General features: G+C 56.6%; 1 protein-coding gene across 2 annotated transcripts in view; it reads left to right on the top strand.

The window, feature by feature from the left end:
- NTNG2 (netrin G2) overlaps positions 1-22,947 on the top strand; it is an 81,774-nt gene that overhangs the window by 57,629 nt on the left and 1,198 nt on the right. For both annotated transcript variants that reach the window (XM_075560587.1, XM_075560586.1), the window contains 4 exons: positions 7,677-7,849; positions 12,134-12,160; positions 20,943-21,110; positions 22,782-22,916. In XM_075560587.1, coding sequence (XP_075416702.1) covers positions 7,677-7,849; positions 12,134-12,160; positions 20,943-21,110; positions 22,782-22,916 — 503 coding nt within the window. The remainder of the gene's footprint in view (positions 1-7,676; positions 7,850-12,133; positions 12,161-20,942; positions 21,111-22,781; positions 22,917-22,947) is intronic.

The raw sequence follows: 22,947 nt of genomic DNA, 5'->3' as shown, positions 1-22,947 counted from the left end.
CCCTATCTAAGAACCCGCTGCCTAGTCCAAGGTTATGAAAATCCATGCCCAGAGTTTCTGCCAAGAGTTTTATCCTTGAGCTCTGGGATCTAGGCCCCAGGCGCCTTGTGAGTTAATTTCCGTGTATGGGGCGAGGTTACAGCCAAACGTTATTCTTTTGCACGTGGCTGTCACATTATGCTTATTTATTTTCCTACATAGTTCTTTCCCCCCTTTTACTCAATATGAGTACTTTTAAAATTTAGCATCATCTACCCAATACTATTTCCCAAATTCCAGGATTGGTGAGCTTGTCGCTTTTTTTAATGTCGTGAAATCTGTCCTAAGTGTGGTGGTTATGTTGTTAGGTGCCAGACCGTGGCTTCTGACCCACAGCAACCCTTTGCTCCGTACTCCCCACTGTTCCTCTGCCTGATCCCATTGCTGCAGCCACGGTGTCACCCCACCTCACTGAGAGCCCTGCTCTCTCGCACGGCCCCTCCACCATACCAAGCATGGTATCCTTCTCCCGGGACTGATCGCTCCTGACAATGTGTCCAAAGTGCGTCCTTTCGACACTGAAGAGTAACTATTAAACCAGCTACGGTTTGTGGGTGCATTTCCCCATTTGGGGAGGCAGTGTTAGTAATGATGAATCGATGAGAAGAGAGTCACTAGCAGGGCCTGAGTATATACAGGGGCCCAGAAAAACCTCACTGCCGAAGTGAAATGTAACTTTAAACCTGATACTGACCATAACAGTTCGTCTTATGAGAAGGAGCCAGAGCCTGGCAGTGTATTCCAGGTAGAGGGAATGGCATGTGCAAAGACCCAGAGGCAAGATGGATGGGGGCAGAAGCCGGACAGCAGGAGCCGCTCGGGGTGGCAAGGGTGAGATGTAAGGGAGAGTCGTCAGGCCAGGTCTGCGGGGTCCTCCATGCCTGAAGAAAAGTTATTCTCTCTCCTGGGTGCCCTGGGGGCCATGGAAGGGCTGTGGGCTCTGAAATGCCACCGCCTGCTCAGTTGCACAGTAGAGTGGGCTGTAACGGGGCAGGGTTGGAGCCCAGGGGACTCCTGCGGGAACCAGGGCACCTATGAGATGCTGGTGGCCTGGGCCCAGGCAATGCCCGTGGGGGTGGCAGGCAGAATGGGGCCTTCTGGTCTTGGAGGAGTGAAGGCTGTCCCAGCAAAGGCGTGGGGCACTCGGCTTGTCATAACAGTGTGACCGTGGCCTGTGAGGCAGCCTCTCTGGCACCCATTTCCTCAGCCAGCCTGGTGGTGAAGAGCTTGGAGCCAGATGGCTTGTATTCAATACCTGTGCTATGGCATAGCGTGGCGTGGCGTGGCTCTGGCACCGATGAGCCGCGAGCCCTGGCAGCGCAGTGGCGATGAGCTGGGCTGCAGTCTGCAATGTCAGCAGTTTGAAGCCACCAGCTCCCCTCGGGAGCAAGACGGAGCTTTCTGCCAGAGTTGCAGTCTCAGAAACCCACAGAGCAGCTCTGCCCTGGCCTACAGCCTCACTGGGAGTCAGCATCCACTCGACAGTGGTGGGTTTGGGTTCTTGACAAGGGGTAACGATGAGTCTGCCTCTTGGGGTTATTGTTAGGACAGCGGTTCTCAACCTGTGGGTTGCGACCCCTTTGGGAGTCGAACAACCCCTTCACAGGGCTCAGCCAATTTATCACTGTAGCAAAATGACAGCTATAAAGTAACAATGAAAATAATGTTATGGTTGGGGGTCCCCATAACATGAGGAGCTGTAAGGAAGGGTCTCGGCATCAGGAAGGTTGAAAACCGCTGTGTTAGGATGTAGTGAGGTGACATGACGGTAGAACACCCTCCCCGAGTCAAGGACACAGAGAGTGGCATCCCCTAGGACACTTGTGCTGTTAGAGACAAGGGGACCAACACCCAGAGGTGCAGCACAGGCCCCGCAGCCCCTCCCACCTTCCCAGTGCCTCGCCTCCCTGGAGAAAAGAAAAGAGGAACCCCGCCCTCAGCACAGGCCTGCACTAGGCCCCAAATGATGGAGGGGTCCTAGTTCCTGCTACTTCGGGTCCACCAGCTGGGTGCTCTCCATCTAGGCTTTTTCTCCCAGGAAGGCCTCGTTCTTGGGCCCGGCAGGCCAGCCGCAGACACCAGGCCCAGAGCCCCCTGAGCCGTGGGGGAGACACTACGCAACGAGGTGGAGCCAGGGGTAGAGAGGGGTGCTGGGCAAAGCCTGGACCGTGAACAGTCCTGGCCTCAGGGATGTCTTCCTTGCCTGTGAAAGCTCTCCCAGTTATCCCCATACCCTCCAGAAGTTTGAGTCTGCAGGACTCTCCGAGACAACAGATACTCACACAGAGAAAGAGAGAAACAAGGACGGGGGGTGCACTGGGGCCCAGAGAGGTCAAGATCATACACAAACTCCATGGCCCCACAGCCTTCCTCTCTCTCTCTCTCTCCCATACGCAGGCACACACGCACGCAGGTAGGCACACACACACGCAGGTAGGCATGCACAGCTCTCTTAGAGCTATCTGCGCATGTCTGGAAGACTAAGAAGCGCCCGTCTGACGCTAGCCAGAGCCTTGGCTTCTCCCACGCCCCATAAGCTCCTCATGGGCCCTGGCAGCTAGAGCAGCCTGGTGGCAAAGGCGCCATACTCATCCCAAGGCAGAGCCAGGGCTGGGGAGAGGCCAGGCCACCCTCCCATGCTCCTCTGGGAGACAGAGCTGGTCAGGAGGGGGCCTGGGCAGAACCTGCGCTGGGGCCAGACATGTGCATTTCGGTCAGGAGTAGCCAAGCAAGCACACGACCTTGGGCTGGCTTTTCCCCACCTGTGGCACCAGGCTTGTCCACGCTATCATTATTACAGGCTGCTTCTCAAATTCAGCTGGTCTTTTATGCATCTTTAACAAGCCAAGGTCAATGTTATCACCCAAAGTTGAGATGGCAATCTTTTCTCTAAGTAACCGATGTCTAAAAATACCCCTTCCTCCGGCCAACAGCGTGGAGTACATGCCTGGTTCCAGGGGAGGGCATGGGGGTGTTCCTCCCCAGTGGGATGTTAGGTAAGAATTCTGAAGGAAAGCCTTCTAAGGTCGGGTGAATTTTGCCAACAGACTTTTGTTGGACAAGGTCAGACAGGTCTTACTGCAGGACTTACCAGAGCCTTTAAGACCCTAAATGTGAGTGGTGACTGGAGCAGGTATGGGTCAGGAGCAGGGCATGGGGTGTGCCTAATAATGAACATTCATGAGGTGTTTGTAATGGGCAGGTGTATGGGGGCAGGGAGTTGTTGGTGAGCATGAAACATGTCAACCTAAAGAGTGATTTTTTTCTTTGACTCTTTATAGTTGGAGTATGGATATGTCTAATTTAAGCATCATTAGAAGCTACAATACATACAATTTCATGTCCTGCTTTTTTGCAATCAGCTATAAAACACTGCTACTGAGTCAGTGCTGACTCGTAGCAACCCTATAGGACAAGGTAGAACTGCACCTATGGGGTTTTGAGCTATAACACTTTAGGGGAGTAGAAAGCCTCATCTTTCTCCCGAGGAGCTGGCTGGTGGTTTCAAACTGCTGGCTTTGCGATGAACAGCCTATAGCATAACCACTATACCAGCCCATGTTAACTTCTCAGGCTCTGGAGTCAGCCCTGAGTTCTACTTCCAGTGACATTTTTAAGCAGCCCTGTGACCCTAGGCTCTGAACCTCCCTTTCCTCGTCTGTGACACGGTGGCAACAGTCCACTCCTCGTGGTCACTAGTGGACCAGATGAGCTTCCTGCTGGCCACAGTCAGCACCTGGGAAGTGTGACCATTCTCTTTGTGGCTCGAGATGGCCTTTGAAACCCAGATATTTAAGATCTTTAAACACTTCCATTGTGTGGATACCGTATTCTGCTGGGTATCAGGGAGGGCAAAAGGAAGATTCGGGGTTGGGGGCAAGCTGGGAGGCAGGCCGGGAGGCCGGTGAGTTAGCACCGATCTGCGATCCGCGAGGCTTGCAGCTGGGACGGGCTCAGCGGCAGCTTGGGACAAGCAGCCCGGCTCCCAGCTCAGCATCCTTGCCTCGGAAGGCGGACCCCACAGAGGAGCCCTCGTCCCCAGCCAGACGGAGACAAATGACAGGAGGAGGGGGCAGCAAGAGCCAAGACAAAGAGTCTGACAGGCCTGATTTATGGGGACGGGAAGATGTTGGAAGTTGAATATGCATTGGGTGGTTTAGCCGAGGCGGAGGGAAAACACCTCGAGGATTTGAGGAACATGACTGGGGACAGTGACGAATGTCACTTGGCCCTGTGGCGGCGGCGGGGTCTGAAGGCAGAGGAAGAGATGATTAAACATTCAGAAATCCACCGTTGAGATGATGGAAGGCTGATGGGCAGTTAGTGGCCCCACCCAAGTCCTGATCACCATCTTCTGTCACCTGCCAGGGCAGGGCCTTCTTGCTGGTCTCCCTACCTGAATTCTTATCCTCCCAAAGAAACCATGCTCCACGGAACAGCCCAAACTAAAGAACGCACTGCCATCGAGCAAATTCCAACCCAACTCTGGATTCCAACACACTGTGAAAACCAACCACCCCATGGAAATGGGCTTTATCAAGCCATTGACCAGAGCAGGCCCTTCCAAGCCTCCGATGACTTTTAACCCCTGACTAAGTGAAACCAGCCTCTGCATCATGATCCAGCCCACTCCTACCTCCAGGGACTCCTTCCAGCTTCACAGGTGGGGCTTCTCCTGGCCCCAGGGTCTTCCCGCATGCTCTTGCCTCTTTCTAGAAGGTTCCATCCTTCAGGTCTTGGTTTAAAACTCCATTCTTTCTGGAAGCTTGGCATTTACCCCTAGACTACGTTAGGACCCTCTGTCTTATATAGCATGTGAGCACGTCTAACAATTGAAGTTAATTAAAGCTTTGTGTTTTTTAATCAATCCGCTTTATATTTCTCATAAACAGTTTTGTTGGCACTTCATCCACTTATTATGCAATTCAATCGTTCAGCCGAATCAAGAAGCGTCGTACCGTCTTTACCACAATCAATTTTAGAATGTTTTCTTCTTCCCCATACTCGTGGCTATTCATTTAGTTTTTTTTTCTTTTTGGCAAAAATATACACAACAAAACATTCAACGACTCCACAACTTGTACATGTATAATTCAGTGTCATTGATTCGCCTCTGTGTGTTGTACAACCATCATCGTACTCTCTCTACCACCGCTAACGTAAACTGATGCCCCTAGGCAAAACCTCTTACGGTAACCAAAGGTCACGGTTCGTATCTTTTCTTTTTCCTGTTCAGGAGTTTTCTTGATGTGCTATTCACCTATCTTACACTTTCAAAGTCAAACCGCTTCTAAATATATCATCACAACCAACTTTAATGCTCCTGCCGCCCCCCCTTTATTTGTTAGAGTGGTGTGAGGTTTGCAGAAAATCACATGGAAAGTGGAGCCCTCCCCTGCGTCCTCCTCCTCCCCCTCCCTTGTGTCCCATCTCATCAGCATCTTGCACTTGTCCCATTAATGAGCACTATTGATACATAATTATGAATAAAAGGCAGAGTTGGCTGCAAATAGTGGAGCGCTTGTCTCCTAGCCAAGAGGTTGATGATTCAAACTCACCAGATGTGCCTCAGAAGAAAGCCCTGGGAACCTCTTCCTAAAGGGGATGCCTTGGAGGGCCTCTGTTATAGAGTTCTCCTCGGCCCTGACTGGACAGCAGCTGGCTTGGGTTTGGCGGACGGTTTACCATCAGGCTCAGTCTTCGTGCTGTACCATGTGTGCAGGTGTCCTGCACACACCGTCACAGAATCATGTCACCATCCTGAACACCCCTGTGACTCACCTATTGTCTCCCCCAATTCCCTCCCCTCCCACACGGATCATTTTACTGTCTCCCTGCTAGACTCCGAGACCCCTCAGAGCAGGGACTCCTCAGAATGGTTCTCCTGATACTCACTGCTCCCAGGTCAGAGCCTGGTGCATATGAAGCACCCCTAAGTATTTTTCTTTGCATATTTGAATAAAAAACGGATCCTCCTAAACAACGTTAGTCTGCAATTGGCTTTTCACAAATATTGACATCTCTTGGAATGCGTCCCTTAGTGGAATCTAGAGCACACTCTCTTTAACTTTTCATCATGGAGAGTTTCCAACCTCCATACAAAAGCAGAGAGAATCTTCTCTCCCCAACTGCCAGGTCCCTGCCACCCGACTGTGGCAGTGACCAGCTCCTGGTCCTGCCTGCTCCCTCTGCATCTCGACCCAGGCCCCTTTCCTGTTTCATGTTGAAGTACTTCCCCTTCAAGGACTTCCAAACATCACCGCACCCCCGCCAGCACGCCTCAGAAGCCTGGGTTACATAAGATCTAATACAGACAGGGGTGCACGCTGTGGATGGTCGGATAAATGCCATTTCCATTGGGTGAGTGGGTTTCACAGTTTGTTTGCATCAAGATCCAAATAAGGGACACACACACCAACTGCTTGATGCCCCTTTGAGGTTCTCCTAAGTCAGGTTCCCCCTCCATACCCCAGACAGATATGTGCATACTCAGGGGGATTTCTGTTTCCTTCTTGCTCTTGAAATCCATCTGTTGAACAAACTGGGCCGCATCTTCTGGAGCATGATCCTCAGGCTGGGCCTTGCTGGCCGCACCCCCACCCCCACCCCCACGGTGGGGTTCATGTGTCCCTCTGTCGTTTGGGTTTCTTGTCCTCTGGTGGTTGGAACAGAGGGCGTCATTGACTCGGGTTCCCTTTGCTGGGGCAATACTGCTCTGCAGCAGAGGTGTGGATGGTGCCCCCGGAGGCCGGAGGCCTGGGGCCGTGGCTTCTGGTTGTGGTTAGTTACTCTCAGGTCAGCTCTGACTCAAAGCAACCTCTGGACAGCAGCCCTGCGCCATCTTCTTCGCCGGTGGGACATTGGGGGCTGCCGATGCAGCTACTGAGTCAGCCAGTCCCCTACCCGGAGGGTCTCTTCGTCTTCCTCTGTTCGCTGGGATGCTTCCATACAGAGGAACTTCTCGTTCACTTTTTTGCGTTACCGTGAGGTGCAGTTGATGTCGGGCTGATTCTTTCCCTTTATTTACCAGTTTTCAGAATAATGAGTTGCCTATAAATATTTGAAAGAATGAATGAATAATGCATACATGGGTGAATTCACAGCGCCTTGGGAGTCGGGCCTTCCCTGTCTGCTCTCAAGGCTAGGGACCAGAGCCTCAGGCTGAAGAGCAGCCCCCATCCTTAGCCAGGCCAACGTCTGCACAGTGAGAGGCATGTGGGCACCTCTTGGTATCTCTCGACCCACCTCAATCATGGCTAAGGCCATCAGATTCTGGGTGACTAAGAATAAGAATGTCCAGCATCTGGGACAAGGACAGCTCAAAGGCCCTCCCAATTGGAGGGCAGGACTCCTTGAAGCCACCATCTATGGAGAGTGTGGACAAACAGCAGAGTCGCTGCCAGGGGCGGGGGGGGGGGGGGGGAGTGGGTGGGGCGGGGAGCAGGTGTTCCCACGAAGGAGAGGGAATTGAGGATTTCTCAGCTGGAAGGAATTTCAGGGCAGGTAGGGCCAGGGGTCTCGGGGATCTCTTTCAGGCCAGATCCAGCACCCTCTGAGCCAATCTGGGGGTCAGGATGGCCTGCCTACCACTCGCTGACGTCTCTTCTCCCTCTGTGCTGCCCGCCCCCCTCCACCAGGTGCAAGTGTAACCTGCACGCCAACCTGTGCTCCGTTCGGGAGGGCAGCCTGCAGTGCGAGTGTGAGCACAACACCACCGGCCCGGACTGCGGCAAGTGCAAGAAGAACTTCCGCACCCGCTCCTGGCGGGCAGGCTCCTACCTGCCGCTGCCCCATGGCTCACCCAATGCGTGTAGGTACCAGTGCAGTGGCTACCAAGAGCAGGCCGCCAGGCGGTGTGGCCTCCCCAGCTCTTCAACCCGGGGCTCGCTCTCTCTCTCTCTCTCTCTCTCTCACACACGCACCTCACATGCATACACAGAGACACTAAGAGAGACATGGACACAGATGTGCACATCGCTGTTACATGGCTCTCCATCACCGGCCCTCCTGCCCTGCCCGGAGAATCCAGCTATGTCTGCTTAGCCAGTGGCTTCCCAACTGTCCATCCCCACCTGGACCTGGAAAGCTGGGAAGCAGGTCTCCAGAATGTCGGAGAGTGAGGCTGGTGGATGCCCCATGCTAAGCTGAATAAGGAACGTTTATGGGGTGCTGATGGAGCCCTAGTGGCTCAGTGGTTATACATGCTGGGCTGCAATCCAAAAGGTTGGCAGTTTAAAACCACCAGCTGCTCCTAGGGAGAAAGATGGAATTTTCTACTCCTGGAAAGAGTTATTGTCTTGGAAGCCCACAGGAGCAGTTCTATGCTGTCCTATAGGGAGTCTATGAGCCAGTGAGTTTGCGTGAGTTTAAGGTGCTTAGAGGAAACAACCCTGATGTTGGGTTTGTAGGGCCCCCTCCTCCCACCAGCTCATGTTCTCTGCACACCCTCTTTCTGCTTGCCCAGGAGATTAGGTCCCCGGGGTTCACCCCAGCACCCCTGTATCATGAACACCTCGCAAACCCCGACTCATTGACCACCATTTGATCAAAGTCAGGTGCCCCAGCTGGCCCTCTGGACGGAGCTCTCTCCACCTGGCCCACGCCCGGTGGGCTTGCTCCAGTGCTGCCTGCCCACCAGCCTGCACCACTGGCCCTGGGGCCCAGTTCTTGTCAGCCCACTCTCCAGGCCATCAGACTGAGGCCCAGAGCTTCAGTGGCCACCCAGGGAGTCATGGGGACTGACGTCAAGGCCAGGGCAGCCAGTCCCCCTGCCAGCATGGGCACACCAACCGCAGCCGCTCCTTTAACGGGTGGGGAATGTGTGTGATGTTGGTGGATCAAAGCTGAAAGTAACGCGGTGGCAAGGCTGTGACAGGTGTGCGGTGCCTGCACCTGATGGCGGTAGGGACAGGCCTTTGAAAGGGGTGCCTTGTCAGGTACTGCGGGCACTCGCGGTCTTCAAAGATGCAGCAGGGCCCTGGGTGCTGACAGCTGCCTCCGACCCCCACCCCCCCCACCTGCCCTCCCGACTCTGCCCTGTGTCTTTGTTGCTCTGAAGCCTTTTGTGGCTTCCCCTCCGACCTTGACATCACTGCTCTCTCTGACTCCTGGCCTTGCCCTTTGGCTTCCACCTGCAGTGGGCCCTCCTCTCACCTCTGTCCTCCCGGCCCCTCCCGTTTCTCTGCAGCATCTCCAGCTCCTGCATCTCTTCTCCTGAGAGGATGCACTAAGGTGTCCTGTCAACCCAACTCCCACGCTGGCCTGGCCCTCAGGAAGGCCCACTGCCCGCTCCAGGCTGGAGGCCATCCCCCCTTCCGACCAGTGATGGGCAAGCAGGTGGTTTAGACCCCAGGTCCTCTCCTCCCTCCTCCCAGCAGGGGAAGTGGGACTGTCCTTGTTTGGGAAGGGGGTATGAATGTCCTATGGTGACTATAACCACAGACCACAACCTGGGTGGCCTTTAAGGACAGACATTGATTGATTGCCTCATAGTGCTGGGGCCTGGGGATCCAAATCCAGGGTGCCGGCAGGGCCCTGGCCCCTCAGTTCATTCTAGGGAAAGGTCCTTCCTGGTGTCTTCCCACTCCGGGTCATGTTACCATAGCACTGGCTGGCCCTACAGTCTTGCTGGCTGAGTGAGCCCTTTGTCACAACCATTGAATCAACCCCTCTCCTTGGGGATCTTCCTTGTTTTCCCTGACCCTCTCTTTCCAGGCATTCCTCAGCCACTTTCTCTTTATATGCCAAGAGGAGAGACTCCGATTGGATTAGGACCCAGCCTCCTCCTGCATGACCTCATGTTAACTAACTCATAGCACCTTCTAAGACTGTTAGCACGCACAGGTACCAGGACTTCAATGTACATTCTGGGAGAAAGGATTCAGTCCACAACAGAGAAATTCCTGGAGGTAGCCTATCCTCTCTGGTTCCTTGGGGACCTCTGGGAATTGTCTGGGAGGCCCGAACTCAATGAACCAGGAGTTTCTCTTGAAATGTTCTGGAAGGTGCTACTTGTCCTCAGCTTCCTGGGGCAAGCAGGGTCAGAAACCCTGAGAAAACAGCCCAAGAGACACCAGATGAAGCAAGCCTTGCCCTCACCCAGCAGTCCTTCATATGCCCACATCAGGAAGTGGCACACCCCCCGCCCCAGGAGTCAAGCTGCAGGTCTAGACGTCATCCTGGACAGCAGCTTCCTTCCTGACCCACCTTCACCCACCTGATGAGCTCGCCTGTCTCCTGAGCCCAAGACAGCCCTCCACCCCCACCTCTGCCCTCTTGTGTCTCCTCTACGTCTTATCTCAGCCTGCAGCCACGTCTCCTCCCCTCCTCTCCCTTCCTCCTCCTGCTGCTCACCTGCTTCAAGACCACAGCTCTCTCCACCTGCACTGCCCTCGAGCCCCTTCCCAACAGTGTACAAGACCCCCTCCAATAGGGCCCCACCTCCCACCCATCCCAGACCTGAATCCTCCAGGATGCCACACCCCCTCCTGGTGTCTCCGGACTGGGTCCCCCACTCCCACGTGGTTCCTGTGGCTTGAAGCAAGAGCACTCCCGCAGGACCCTCCCCTGGCCCTTGCTGCCTCCTGCTCCGTCCTGGGCTCGGCTTCCAGGTACATTTCCTGATAATGCCTCTCCTCCGTGCCCCTGCCCCAGGCTCCTGCCTCTGCCTACCTGAGCATGCCCCACGCCCCCAGGTGCTCACTTGGTCCTTCCTCGGTGTGTTCACCCCGGCCCAAGGCTGCATTCTCTGCGAGTGAATAGATGTGTGTCCAGGGGGCTTGTCCACTCTGCTTGTCCTGGACCCTCCAGCCAGGCCACAGCCTCAGCTTGTCCAGGAGGCCCCACTTGCCCACCCCAGGAAGACCGCCCCAGTGCCTGGAAGGTGTCTTGATTCTTGTCATTTCCAGAGAACGACATTGGATCTCTCCCTTTGTGAGCATGATACTTCTTCCCTGATGAGCCAGGCTTATAACCAAAGACACACACACACACACACACACACACACACACACACTCCCCTTTCTCTCTGTCACTCCCAGCTCTTCCCATCTCCTGAGGCTCTGCGGGGGGGCCATGTGACTTGACGGAAGGAAGCAGCGTGTGCTGCGACCTTGAACAAGTCATTTCACCTCCTGAGCCTGGACCATAGTGACACGCCTCTGTGGGGTCGCAGTGAGGGCCAAGGGGCGCATAGAGGGAGAGTGCTGTGCTCTGTGCCTGGAGCACACCAAATGCCAAGCCCAGCCCATCGCCTCCTAGCTGCCCAAGTGGACCTGTCTGCCCCGACAGACTCCAGGCAGGCACACGCCCAGTGGGACTGGGAAGCAGGTCATCTTCAAGCAGGAGTGGCTTCAAGCAGCCCTCCCCTAAGCAGTCAGACATCACCATTTGCTGCCTGGCACAACCCATACCACTGTGTCAGTGCTCACTCCTCATCCACAGAGTGGGACTGCCCCGTACACTTCCAGGGGGCAGGGGCATTCCATCTGCCTTCTGGATGGGAGCCGAGCACTGCATCTCTGTGCCACCAGAGCCCTCTGCCTAGCACACAGAAAGCATTTAACATTCGGTGGTTGTGACAGCGCTGCTTGATTAGGGACTAAGCCACACCTGCACGTCCCCAGATGGGAACACAGGTGTGGTTTCGCTCTGTAGTAAATCCATCCCATCGAGCTCAGCCAGCCAGCCCTGGCTGGGGACAGAGATGTTCTCAGACGTGCCCTCCCCCTCAGAGAACGCCGGCCCTCGCCCACCCAGCCCCCTTCTCCTTCACTGGAGGACCCGGGCATCTAGTCTTGAATAAGAGGGGAGCCCGTAAAGCTCCTAGAAATGTGTGGCACTTGTCAGCGGGCCCCACTGGGTAGGTTGTGGCTCCCAGACTCCGTTTCTTCATCTGCTGAATGGGGTTAATGGCAGCTCCTCCCACGCAGGGCGCTGAGGAGACTGAATGGGGACCCCAGCTTGAGCCTTTTCACCCAGGGACTCCAAGACCCTCACCACGGTTAGCATCTGTGGGTGGGCACGTGTGACCTTGGAGGGCGGAGGGCCTCCTCCAGGTTGACAGCAGCCTGTGTCCCTGTTCTCTCTCCCGCAGGTGCCGCTGTGGGCTCCGCCTTTGGCAGTAAGTACATGCCTGGGGAAGGCTCCTGGGACGGCAGCGACCGGAGCCTGACTGCTTGTCGGGGGAGAGTGGGGCCTTGATGGCCCCTCTGGGCCTGAGCGCCCGCTCTGCTTCTGCCTCTAATTGCGTCCCATTTGCTTCTCTGCTCTCACCCCCCTCTGCCCCCCACCCCCTCACACCCCCGCAGCCTGCCTCCTGGCCTCTCCCCTCCCTGGAGCTCCATCAGTGCTGCTTTGGAAAGCAGGCGGGACTGTGTAGCCCTCAACCTCCTGGTGAACTCCTTTCTGCTTACCCTCACCCTCTTCCATCTCCCAGACCAGGGAGAGCCTCTCTCCTGCCAGGCAAGAGTGGGGGGAAGGGTTGTGTGTGGTAGGGGGGGTGAGAGGTGACAGGGGGAGTGTCACCTCCCCCCCCCACGACTTGCAGCCCAGTTTCCCCACACCTTTCACTCTGACTGTGGGTTCCTCAGCCCTAAGCCAGCCCCTGCTGCAGCCAGGTGTGGCCGCGGTGAGGCTGGGGACGGCCAGCCGGTCCCTATGGTTTAGTCACAGAGTCATCTCAGCCCCAGGGACACGCAAGTGCAGGAAGGGGGCATGTGAAGGCGGGGTGAAGGGAGGGCGGTGTCCGGGAAGCCTATTGGTGGAAGCTGGCACAGTGGCCCCTGGCACCAGGCACCACGGTAACAGGATGCTCATCAAGCCTCCAACTCTGGAGTTGCCTCTGACTCCTGGGGAGCCCGTGGTGCAGAGCAGCAGAGTAGTGCCCCCAGTGGTTCCAGGGCTGGTTTTTCAGAAGGAGATCGCCAGGCCTTTCTGTGGCAGCACCTCAGGGTAGACTTGACCCTCCACCCTTGCCGAAGGTATTAACTGTGTGCATCACCTGAGGACTCTAAGAAGCTCATAACCCATCACTGTCAAGTTGATTGGGGCTCATAGTGACCCTATAGGACACGTAGAATGGCCTCATAGGGGTTCTAAGGCTATAAGTCTTTGTAGGGACAGACAGACTGCCACGTCTTTCTCCTACAGCAAGGCTGCTGAGTGCTTAACCACTGTGCACCAGGGCTCTTGGAATACTCATAATGTCCCATTTGCTTTGCTCACTCACACTGCAGGAAGGAACCAGCATCCTCCCAGAAAACTCATAGATGCCACCAAGGGGCACCACCACCCTCCAGGGTCTTGGGGTCATACCCCATCCAGCACACACACCCCTCTATTCCGCCCCCCTGCTGGGATGCCATTGGGCAGAGAAGGGGCCAGGGGGGAAACTGGTTGTCCCAGGGGCCACGTGACCACGAGGCCGATGTTAGCTGCTTCTTTCTCTGTGGTCTCCCCTCCTGCCCCTGCTTTTCTCATCTCTCACCAGGTTTTGGCAAGTCCCGGAAAAATCCTGTCCCCAAAGTCCCTGCAGCCACCGTAGCCATGAGAGCAGGTCCTACCACTCCTGCCCCTTCCACGTCCACTACCTGGGCCCCCGTGGCCCCCAGCACCCCACAGCCCACAGGTGGGTGCTAGTAATCCGCTGCCCCTGCTCCTTATAGCTGCCAACCTCTCGGCCACAGGGTGCAGGCTTGCCGCTTAGACATAGAGAGTGCTAGAACCATAGGGGTGCAGGGACTCGGGCCAACCTCTCCCCGGGCCCCAGCCAGGGATTCAAAGATCCCTTCAAGCTGCCAATCACTTGTCCCCCTGCCCCTTGCCAGGTACTGTTTGGGAGGGCCCTGAGACAGCAGACCAGTTGGGCGAGGTGGTCTGTGGAGGAGGATGTGGTTGGCAAGGAGGCCTCACTGCAATTCGGCCACCTTCAGGGCCTTTCCTCAGGTGTTCCCACTTCAGTGCGACACCTCTGGTCTCCACCACCCTGCTCTGCCCGAAGCTCCTCGGCACAGTGGGGTTGGGTGTCTTAGAAGGTGGTTTGGGGACTGAGCATGTGGAACAGGGAGAGACTCCTGCACCTGCTAACAGGTAGCCCTCTCCCAGCGCTCTGCAGGCTGGAGCCCCCTACCCTGTAATTCTCCTCCATGGGCAGGATTTGTGTATCAGAGACCTGGGCTGCTGTGGTGACCTGGCCCTGCTGTCCCACCTGGTCTCTCACCACAGGTGCCAAGAGTCTGAAAAGACTCATGCTCTCCAGAGACGGCCAGGAAAATGGTGGCTAAGGGCAGTCCTTCCTGTTCCCAGCTGCAAAGAGACATCCAATCCTGCCGCCCCACTGCCCCACCGCCCTTCCTCTCTGCCCACTGAAGGGAACACCACACTGTAGTTCCCTCCCGCCTCCAAGAAGCTTGGCAGGAGGCCGGGGCTGGCCAGCAGATTGGAGGGTAACCTGTTGCTCAGGAAACCTCCTTGGGGTGGAGGGTAGTGTCACTCTGGGAAACTCGGGCATAGGATGTACCAGGTCACCTGTGACTTGTGCTTTTGTTGAGCCTGTGGTGGGCAGACAGGGAGCAAATAATGTCACCGTGGGTGCTGTCTACCTTCAAAGAGGGACCCCTCTCCAGGAGCCAGGTGAATTCTCTGGGTGTGGCACACAGCTGGGGCGGCTTTGATTCAGTCTGTACAGTAGCTCTTGACTGGGGGCGGAGGGGAGAGGGGTCGGCACGAAGCAATGCTGGATGCTCTGGGGAAGTCAGAGGCCAAAGAGGATGAAGCTGGAGGAGGTATGATGGCCTGGGCCCCAGGTGACAAGAAGGCAGCCCCTCCCACAGGCTGGACTAGCTAACATTTAGGAAGGAGAACATTGTCATCTAACAGAAAAGTCCAAAGTTCAAATCCACCAGCCACTCCAAGAAAGAAAGACGAGGCTCTCTACTCCTATAAAGAGTTAGTCTGGGAAACCCACAGGGGCAGCTCCGCCCTGTCTTATGGGGTTGCTGTACGTCAACATCCACTCGATGGCAGTGGGTATGGAGTTTTTGAGTTTGGTCTGCTTAGCAGTCCTGAGCCTATCTCGGAGAAGCAGAGAATGGAGGGAGGGGTGGGGCCAGGAATTCCACCGCAACTGCCAGTGACCCCCACAGGCCAGTGACCCCCATAGCCCCATCTAAGCAGCCAGCCCCTCCTCCTGTAACAGTCGAATGTGCATCTCTGGGCCCCACATCCCGGGAGTTAATAATGGTGTGCTTCCCATCAGGGGCAGCGTGAACACATGCAGGCTAAGAGCTTCACGCGTGCATGCTTCCTAGTCGCACGGGCAATGGCCCTGAGACTCAGGCAGAAGCAGCGGGAGGGGTAGAGGGCAGAGGACGCAACACTGGGCACCCAGGAGAAAAGTCAGAGGCCAGAGAGGATGAACAGCCCTCCCGCAGGCTGGCACCGCACCGCACACATTGAGGACAAGGTCCAGAGTCGGTGTGCCTGGTGTGTGGCTAGGGGGTGGTGTTGGGTGTAAGGAGCCCTGGTGGCGCAGAGCTAGCTGCTGCTCTGGAGAAAGGCGGGCCTTCTACTCCCACACCGAAGGGACAGTCTCCGGAAGTCACAATCCTGCCCGGCCCTACAGCGTAGTGGCACCGCCATCGACTGGATGGCAGTGAGTTTGGTCTTTGGTTTCGGTGGTGTAGCTTTGACTGGGGGGGACCTCATGTGACACAATAGAACGGCCCCCACAGGGTTTCCTAGGGCTGTCATCTTTATGAAAGCAGATGGCCAGGTTTTGCTCAGTGGAGCCACTGGGAGGATTCAAACAGGCAACCTTTGGGTAAGCAACTGAGTTCGTCACTCTTTTGCCACCAACCAAAACCCCAAACCAAACCCACTTCCAGCACATTGGTTCCGACTTGTAGCAGCCCTACCTGGGGTGTGAAGGGCAGCAGCCAGCTCCATCTCTCTCCTAGAGCAGCAGCTGGTGGGCTCGAACCTTACGCGTTGCCGTGCGCAGCCTGATGACTAGCCCACAGTGCCTGTAGGGCTCCTTCATTGGCTACCAGGGCCCCTTTATGCCCAAAGAAAGCTGATTCGTTTTGTTTTTTAAGAGGGGTGGGGACAATGTTCAAAGTCTCAAGATTCAGGAGGAACACAGGAAGACTTGAACTCAGGACTCCCTGCAGTTAGACACAGCCTGGCTGCTCAGCTCTCCGCCTCCACAATGCCACTGCCCCAGGCTGTGTACGGGGAGGTCACTTGGAGGTGGTGCGTCCCCAGCGCTAAAGGAACAGACAGACACCCATCTGGCCTTGTCACCCACAAGAAGGTTCTTTAAGACGCCTGAACACGTCCCTGGAGAGCCCACTGGCATCTTTCCAGACCCTAGCGGTCCTGGGAGCCTCCTGGCGCCTGCCAACAGGTGCTTTGGGCTCCTGAGCCAGTGTCCACCATCCAGCTGGGCCCTTGAACTCCTGGCCCAGATGGGTTTCTCTCCTCTCCTGCCCATGCCAAGCTGTCTGGGAGGCAGGGGTTGTCCTGCCCTGCCAGGGGGATGGGCAGCTAAGGACCACTAATCCCAGGCTGGGTGAGAACCACTCAAAAGCAGATGCCTCCGGGCGGGTTTTACTGCAACTCTAATTAAGCCCTTGTCAATTTGGGCCGAGCCGCCTCTCCTCATTGAACACCATATTAATGTCAATTTGATCTCCGAAGGCTCCCGGCGCCCGGCTGGAAAGCCTCCTGCACTTTTTAGCTGGTAGATTTTCTTTCTTTCTCCCCACCAGCCAGCGTTGTGCATCATCCCTTTAAGAAGCGGAAAAATCAGATTTCTCCCCTGTCCCTCTGGGTTTGTCCTTTGAAATTCAGCAAAGAGCACCATGTGCCTTCACAGCTCGGCTCTCCTCCCTGCCAGCCTGGCCTGGAGAGGAGCCCTGTGGCCTTTAGGGGTGGACGCACATACTGGCCCCAGTCCCTGGGGTGCCACCGTGCAATAGATGGGGGAGGGCAGGGACCTGGCCAGCTGATCCAGGATCGGCTTCTTGGCATCAGACAACTTCTTGGCTTTGAGGGAGGGCCATTCGGGCTGTGTGTGAGGATGTGGGGGGTTATGTCCGTGTGCTTGTGTGGTCACTAGCCAGGGATTTCAGCAGAGAGGGCTCTGGGCCCAGACACAGGACCCACCCAAACTTCAGCTGGAATGTGGACCACACTCTTGCACAGAGGGTGAACGGGTGCCCCAAACCAAGTGGCTGCTGAAATAAAGGATTGTGCAAATATGCAGATTTGGGGGCTTAGAGGAGCCCTTCCATCTGGCTAAGGTCCTGGTGTGCCCACCACAGGCTCCAGTGGGGTAGATGCTGCTTCTGCAGTAGATTTGGACCCGGCTCTAGGTGGTTGTAGACAGAGCCCTTCCCTAATAGTGCTGCTTCACACAGGGGCCTGTGTGTGTGTGTGTGTGTGTGTGTGTGTGTGTATAAGTAGATGTGTAGGGGGGGTAGGGGTGTGAGTGTGTAGGGGTGTGTGTAAGTGTGTAGGGTGTGTGGGTGTAGATGTAGATGTATTTGTGTTTGTGAGGTGCCTCGGGGTGCCCCACTCCCCCAACCAGCACCCTCACATAACTCAGTTTTCTTCTCTGCTTTCCCCTAAGACTGGACACGGTCATCCACAGCCGTCCTCCTCAGGGACAGGCCCCCATGGGCCCAGGTGCCCTCCAAGGCAGAAGGTAGGGCAGGGCCTGGGCCTGGCCTGAGGCCCCCTAGGAAGCTCTTCCTGAGGCCCTTACACTCCGCCCTCTCTAGTGGGGGTGTCAGGGAGCCATGGTGGGGTCCCTGGGTGGGAGTGGGGCTGTGGGAGCTGCAGGGAGGTGTAGAGAGGGTCCCTGCTCACCCCACTTCCCACCCTAGCCCTACAGTCCTTGCAGTGAGCATGCTGGTCCTTCTCTGTGGACAGGACCCCCAGCCACCATTGATGGGGCTGAGTCAGAGGGGGCCCTGCAGGAGTTGGGTCTTGGAGGGTGGCTGCTCCGAGTAGGTGACAAGGCTGACAGAGTAGAAGCTGTTCTGGAGTAGATAGGTGGCGGTGGGGTGGGGAGCATGAGCATCCCTGGAAGGTCTTGATTCCCAAGCCCAGAACCTTGTCCTCCCATTGTCACGTGTGCTCATTTGTAGCCATGGCTGGAAACACACCAAGCGTCTTGTGTTGAGCTGGGAGGTTATCTCCAACCCCAGCCCACCTATTTATTGCCCGGGCATTAGCCTCTAATGCTCTGGCTTAGGCCACAGCCACACCCACCTCACCCTTACCAGAACTGCAGGCTCCCCTCCAGACCCAGCTGGGAGCCGTGAGCAGGGCTTTGAGCGCCCTCTGCTGGCAAATGGAGCCATTGGTGCGGTTCTGAACTTCCCAGGCAGCTTGGTGCTGGAGACTGACAGGAGGTACCACCAACTCCCAGGGAGAAGCCCAGGAGAATGGCCAGGTTCACCCACAGATCGAGTGAGAGGCAGGCTCTGTCCATACTCATGGCTTGAGAACACTGGAGAGTGGGTCTTCCAGGGATAGAAAAGGACTAAGTGGACCAGAGCTGAAAGATGGTTTCAGAAACTGAGGGCAGTGCCAAGCCCTTGAATGCCAGGTGCAGACTTGGGACTTGACAGCCAAGTACATTTAGACAGGAAAGTGGAGAACAAGAGTTGAAGCCTCCAGCCAGCATATCAGCTACGCTGGTAGCACAGTGCAGGGCGTGTTGGGCATCTTTTCGACGGTTTATCCAGCCAGATGTTTAAATGGCATTGGAGGAAGCAGGGGCCAAAGGCCAGACTGTGTGGAGGTGCTGTGTCCCCTTCAGCAAAGGTACTGCAGCTCCTGGCATCTGTGGGCCCTGAGAGGGGCCTAGCTGCTGACCAGAGGGCCATGGGCTCTGCGGCCAAGGGGACTGCTCCTGCACCAAGCCCCAGCAGGTGTTAGGACAACCCAGAGCCTGCCCAGGATGCCAGGAGCAAGCTGAGACTGACGTCCTCACAGTTCAGGAGGCGATCTAAGGGGAAGTCTTCCTCTCTTTGGAGCTTCTGCTCTGGGAGGATCTTCAGATGACCTGGCACTTGCCCACTCCTCCACTGCTGTGGTTTGCTCACTTCTTTTCGGTCTCAAGAGATTGATGCACTCTGCGCCAGACCTTGTCTCGTTAACATAACAAAGCCAACCGGTCCCCAAATGGGTTTATAAGCAACCCCAGGCATAGAGATCAGGATTTTCCACACAGAGTTTGGGGGAGGGGGGCACACAATATGCATTCCTAATAGGCACCTTGACCTTTGCCTGGCTGGTCCCAGGGCCTGGATGGACACCCCTACCTGGGCAGGTAGACCATGGCTGATGAAAAAGTTTGTCTCTCATCTCTCCAAGCTATGGGCTCCTCTGCCCCTGCCCCTGCCCCTGCCAAGGTCTCCAAACTTTTCCAGCGCAAGCCCAAATCTCCTCAAGTGATGCCAATTGAAGAATTTCAAGGTAAGAGCTGTCCCTGGCAGGACCAGCCCTCCTCAAAGCAGTTCTCTCGCTGCCTCCGCTGGAGTGAAAGGTGCAGGATGGAGGATCAATAGCTGGCTCACACACAAAAAAAAAATGCTCCCTGAGTAGATGGGTCAAGGTTAAACCAAACCTCTTTCCCCTCCAGCCGTCTCTCCCCAAGGGAGCTGGGAGCAGGTATGAGTCAGAAGCTCAGTGGGCAGGCCACATGGTAGGCAGAGCAGCTGCCAGAAATAGCCTGTCCGGACTCCCCAGGGAGCTGTGGCCCAGGGGCTCATCCTGGTTGGAAGGCGAGATCTTGGACACAGGGGTCACCCCCACTGCTGCTTGGGACCCTGGGGGAACACTCCACCTTCTTGATGTCCCAGGAGGGACAAGGGGGCAGCCCCAGGAGGTCCAGGCCGGAGGGCCCACACCTCCTTGTGGGCCCTTCTTAACAGTGGCTTGCCCAAAGCTTTACCTTGGTCACCAGCAGAGAAGCTGGGTTCTCTAGAAATAGAGACTGTAGATATCCCCTTTCTTGTTCGGGGGACACCCATACTGGATTTTTTTTTTTTTGTCAGGGAAGTGTTGCATCTTGGGATGCAATATGAACTGGCCCCCTCTCACAGCAGTGAAACTGTGATGAAGTAGTGACCCTCCTGACCAAATCCCACCCTTTCCTAATGTCTTGGGACCTTGTGAGGACTGTTCTCAGTGAGGGACTTTGTGCCTAAAGAGGCACTGAGACATGGCAGCAAGTCGAGGGCGAGGGGGGGACTGCAAGGATGCCCAGCCAGGTGCAGACCTTAAGGCAGCACTCTCTCAGGGTCGTTCAAGGGCAGGCCCTGGTCAGCAGGGCCTCTGGTGCCAACCATTCTTTGACCAGAGCAGCTCAGGTCAATGGGAAAGGATTCTGTAAGTGGAGTGGGTTCTTCTCTTCCCACCATCTTCCAAAGCAGCGTGGAGAGGCTCCTTGGCCCATCTCACCACAGCCAGCACGCACGCATTCATGACCCCTGAGGCTGCGGGGCGAAGGCAGCATGGCTCTACCCTCCTTACATGAACCATCCCCCAGGGCCCCTGCATGCGGGCATCCTGCAGAGAGCACCTGCCCTACACCTGGCCAGGTCTTAGAAGGTGCTGCCCACGGACTCTCCACGTGGTTCTAGGAGGGGCCATCTTGTGGCCTCAAAGCTGGTGGACTCCAGCACTTTCCCAAATGACAGTTTCGGAGGCCCAGGCCATCATCCTGGGCCAGATCTCAGCCTCCCTGTGAGTCCCTGGGCAGCCCCTTCTTTGCCCTGTGCCTCAGTTTTCCTGAATGCACCATGGGCGGGAAGGGGAGGATGGCAGCAGAAAGGTGCAGCCCCCCCACGCTGGTTGACCCCGTTGTTTCTCCTGCCGGGGCGGCCCAGACTGCGAGTGCTACGGCCACTCCAACCGCTGCAGCTACATCGACTTCCTGAACGTGGTGACCTGCGTCAGCTGCAAGCACAACACGCGCGGCCAGCACTGCCAGCACTGCCGGCTGGGCTACTACCGCAACGGCTCGGCCGAACTGGACGACGAGAACGTCTGCATTGGTGAGGGCCGGCGCCCATACCCAGACAGGGCGCAAATGCACCCCGGGCGCCAGGCGGAGAGGGCTGTGAGGCCAGCCGGCGGGGTGGGGGGGGAGGGAGGCGGGGAGGGGGGTTGTTGAGAAGCCCTGCACCAAGGCTGTGGAAATTCTGATACCAGGGTCCAAGACAGGCCAGGGCGGAAACCTGCTGGATGGCTCTGTTCCAACTTGCCCGGCCCTGGTTCTCCCACTGGCAGTGGGTTGGAACACCACTAAGGAGAGTATCAGGAGCCCTGGTGGCATAGTGGGTTACTCGTTGGTGTATTAATCCCAAGGTCAGCAGTTTGAAACCACCAGCCACTCCAAGGGAGAGAGGCAGCTTTTTACTCCCATGGAGATTTGTGGTCTCAGAAACCCGTAGGGGCGGTTCTATAGGAGCTTTAGGATTTCTGCTTTTCTGAGCGGACTCAAGGACCGGGAGCTTGGGTTTCTGGTTTAAACAGGGCATCCAAAGGTAGGCTCGAGAGCTTGCCTTGCGCATGTGCTTGGGCAAGTCACAGACTTCCCGCTTTTAAGACCAGGCCATGGTTGTCAGCCATCCCTCTTTTGTGGCTGACTCTCGCCACCCTCCCCTGCTAGGCGCTGGGCCTCTTTCCTTGGGGCGCTGAAGGAATTTGTGGGGCCTGCATGCTGGACCGAGGGCAGATCTCCTAGAAAGGCTAAACCCCGACTTCTCCTGACCAGCCTGGAAGGGTTGGCTCCATAGAAGCCAGGTCTCCTCCCTAGGGGCCACCCCCAGATGTCCAGCCTGCCTCCTGGGGACCCATTGCCCATCCCCCTGGCTCAGCTCTCAGGAGGAGGGGCTGCCCACAGGCTGCAGCTGTCAGACTGTATTATGGCTGCCGCCTTTAGATAATTCCATCAACTCTAAAGTGATCCAAATGGAATTGTGTTGCCTGCTTTACAGGGGACGTCAGCTGCAGGGCCAGGCAGGGCCCTTGGAATCCACCCCCTGCTCCCTGCCCCCCCACCCCCCCCCACACACACCCTGTGCCCCTCTCCCTGCCACTCTCAGCCTCCAGGCACCTCCACCCTCAGCTCCTGACTCAAACTGAAACAGGAGGGATGCATGCTTTCTGCCATCAGCAGAGGCGAAAGGTGCAAACTGGGGAGAGGGCCGAAGGCCCTGGCGCTGTTCCCCCACCCCCCTGGCCAGGAGCAAAAAGCTCATTGTCATCTTCTGACTCATGGCCACCTGTAGGACAGAGTGGCAAGGCCCCTGTGGGTTTCGGCAGCTGCAGAAAGCCTCCTCTTTCTCTTACAGAGTGGCTGGTGGATTCGAATGGCTGACTTTGCAGTAACAGCCCACTCCAAAACCCACTACCCAGCCAGGGCAAGGCCAGGAGCTGTAGAAGTGGGTTACACCACCACCAACACACACACACACACACACACACACATGCACGCGCGCGCCTAGGGGATAGCCCTTGGCTACCTCCTTCAGGTGCAGGGGCACAGACCAGAGAGGGGAGCACCAGGACTGGGTACTGGGGGCGGTGGCGGGAAATCCAGGGGCCCCCCAGGCCACCTCTATCCGCTGTCCAGGCCGCGTGAGGAAAGTAGGGGCGGGCTGGGGCAGAGATCCAGGCGGTGTGTCTGACGGTGTGTCCGTGCGCATGGCGTGTCCGTCCAGAGTGCAACTGTAACCAGATCGGCTCCGTGCACGACCGCTGCAACGAGACGGGCTTCTGCGAGTGTCGCGAGGGCGCGGCGGGGCCCAAGTGCGACGACTGCCTGCCCACGCACTACTGGCGCCAAGGCTGCTACCGTAAGTGCGGGGCTGTCCCGGGGCTGGGATG

Source organism: Tenrec ecaudatus, chromosome 10 (genome assembly GCF_050624435.1).
Source record: "Tenrec ecaudatus isolate mTenEca1 chromosome 10, mTenEca1.hap1, whole genome shotgun sequence".
Lineage (NCBI taxonomy): Eukaryota > Metazoa > Chordata > Mammalia > Afrosoricida > Tenrecidae > Tenrec > Tenrec ecaudatus.
This window is presented reverse-complemented; position numbering and strand designations above follow the sequence as displayed.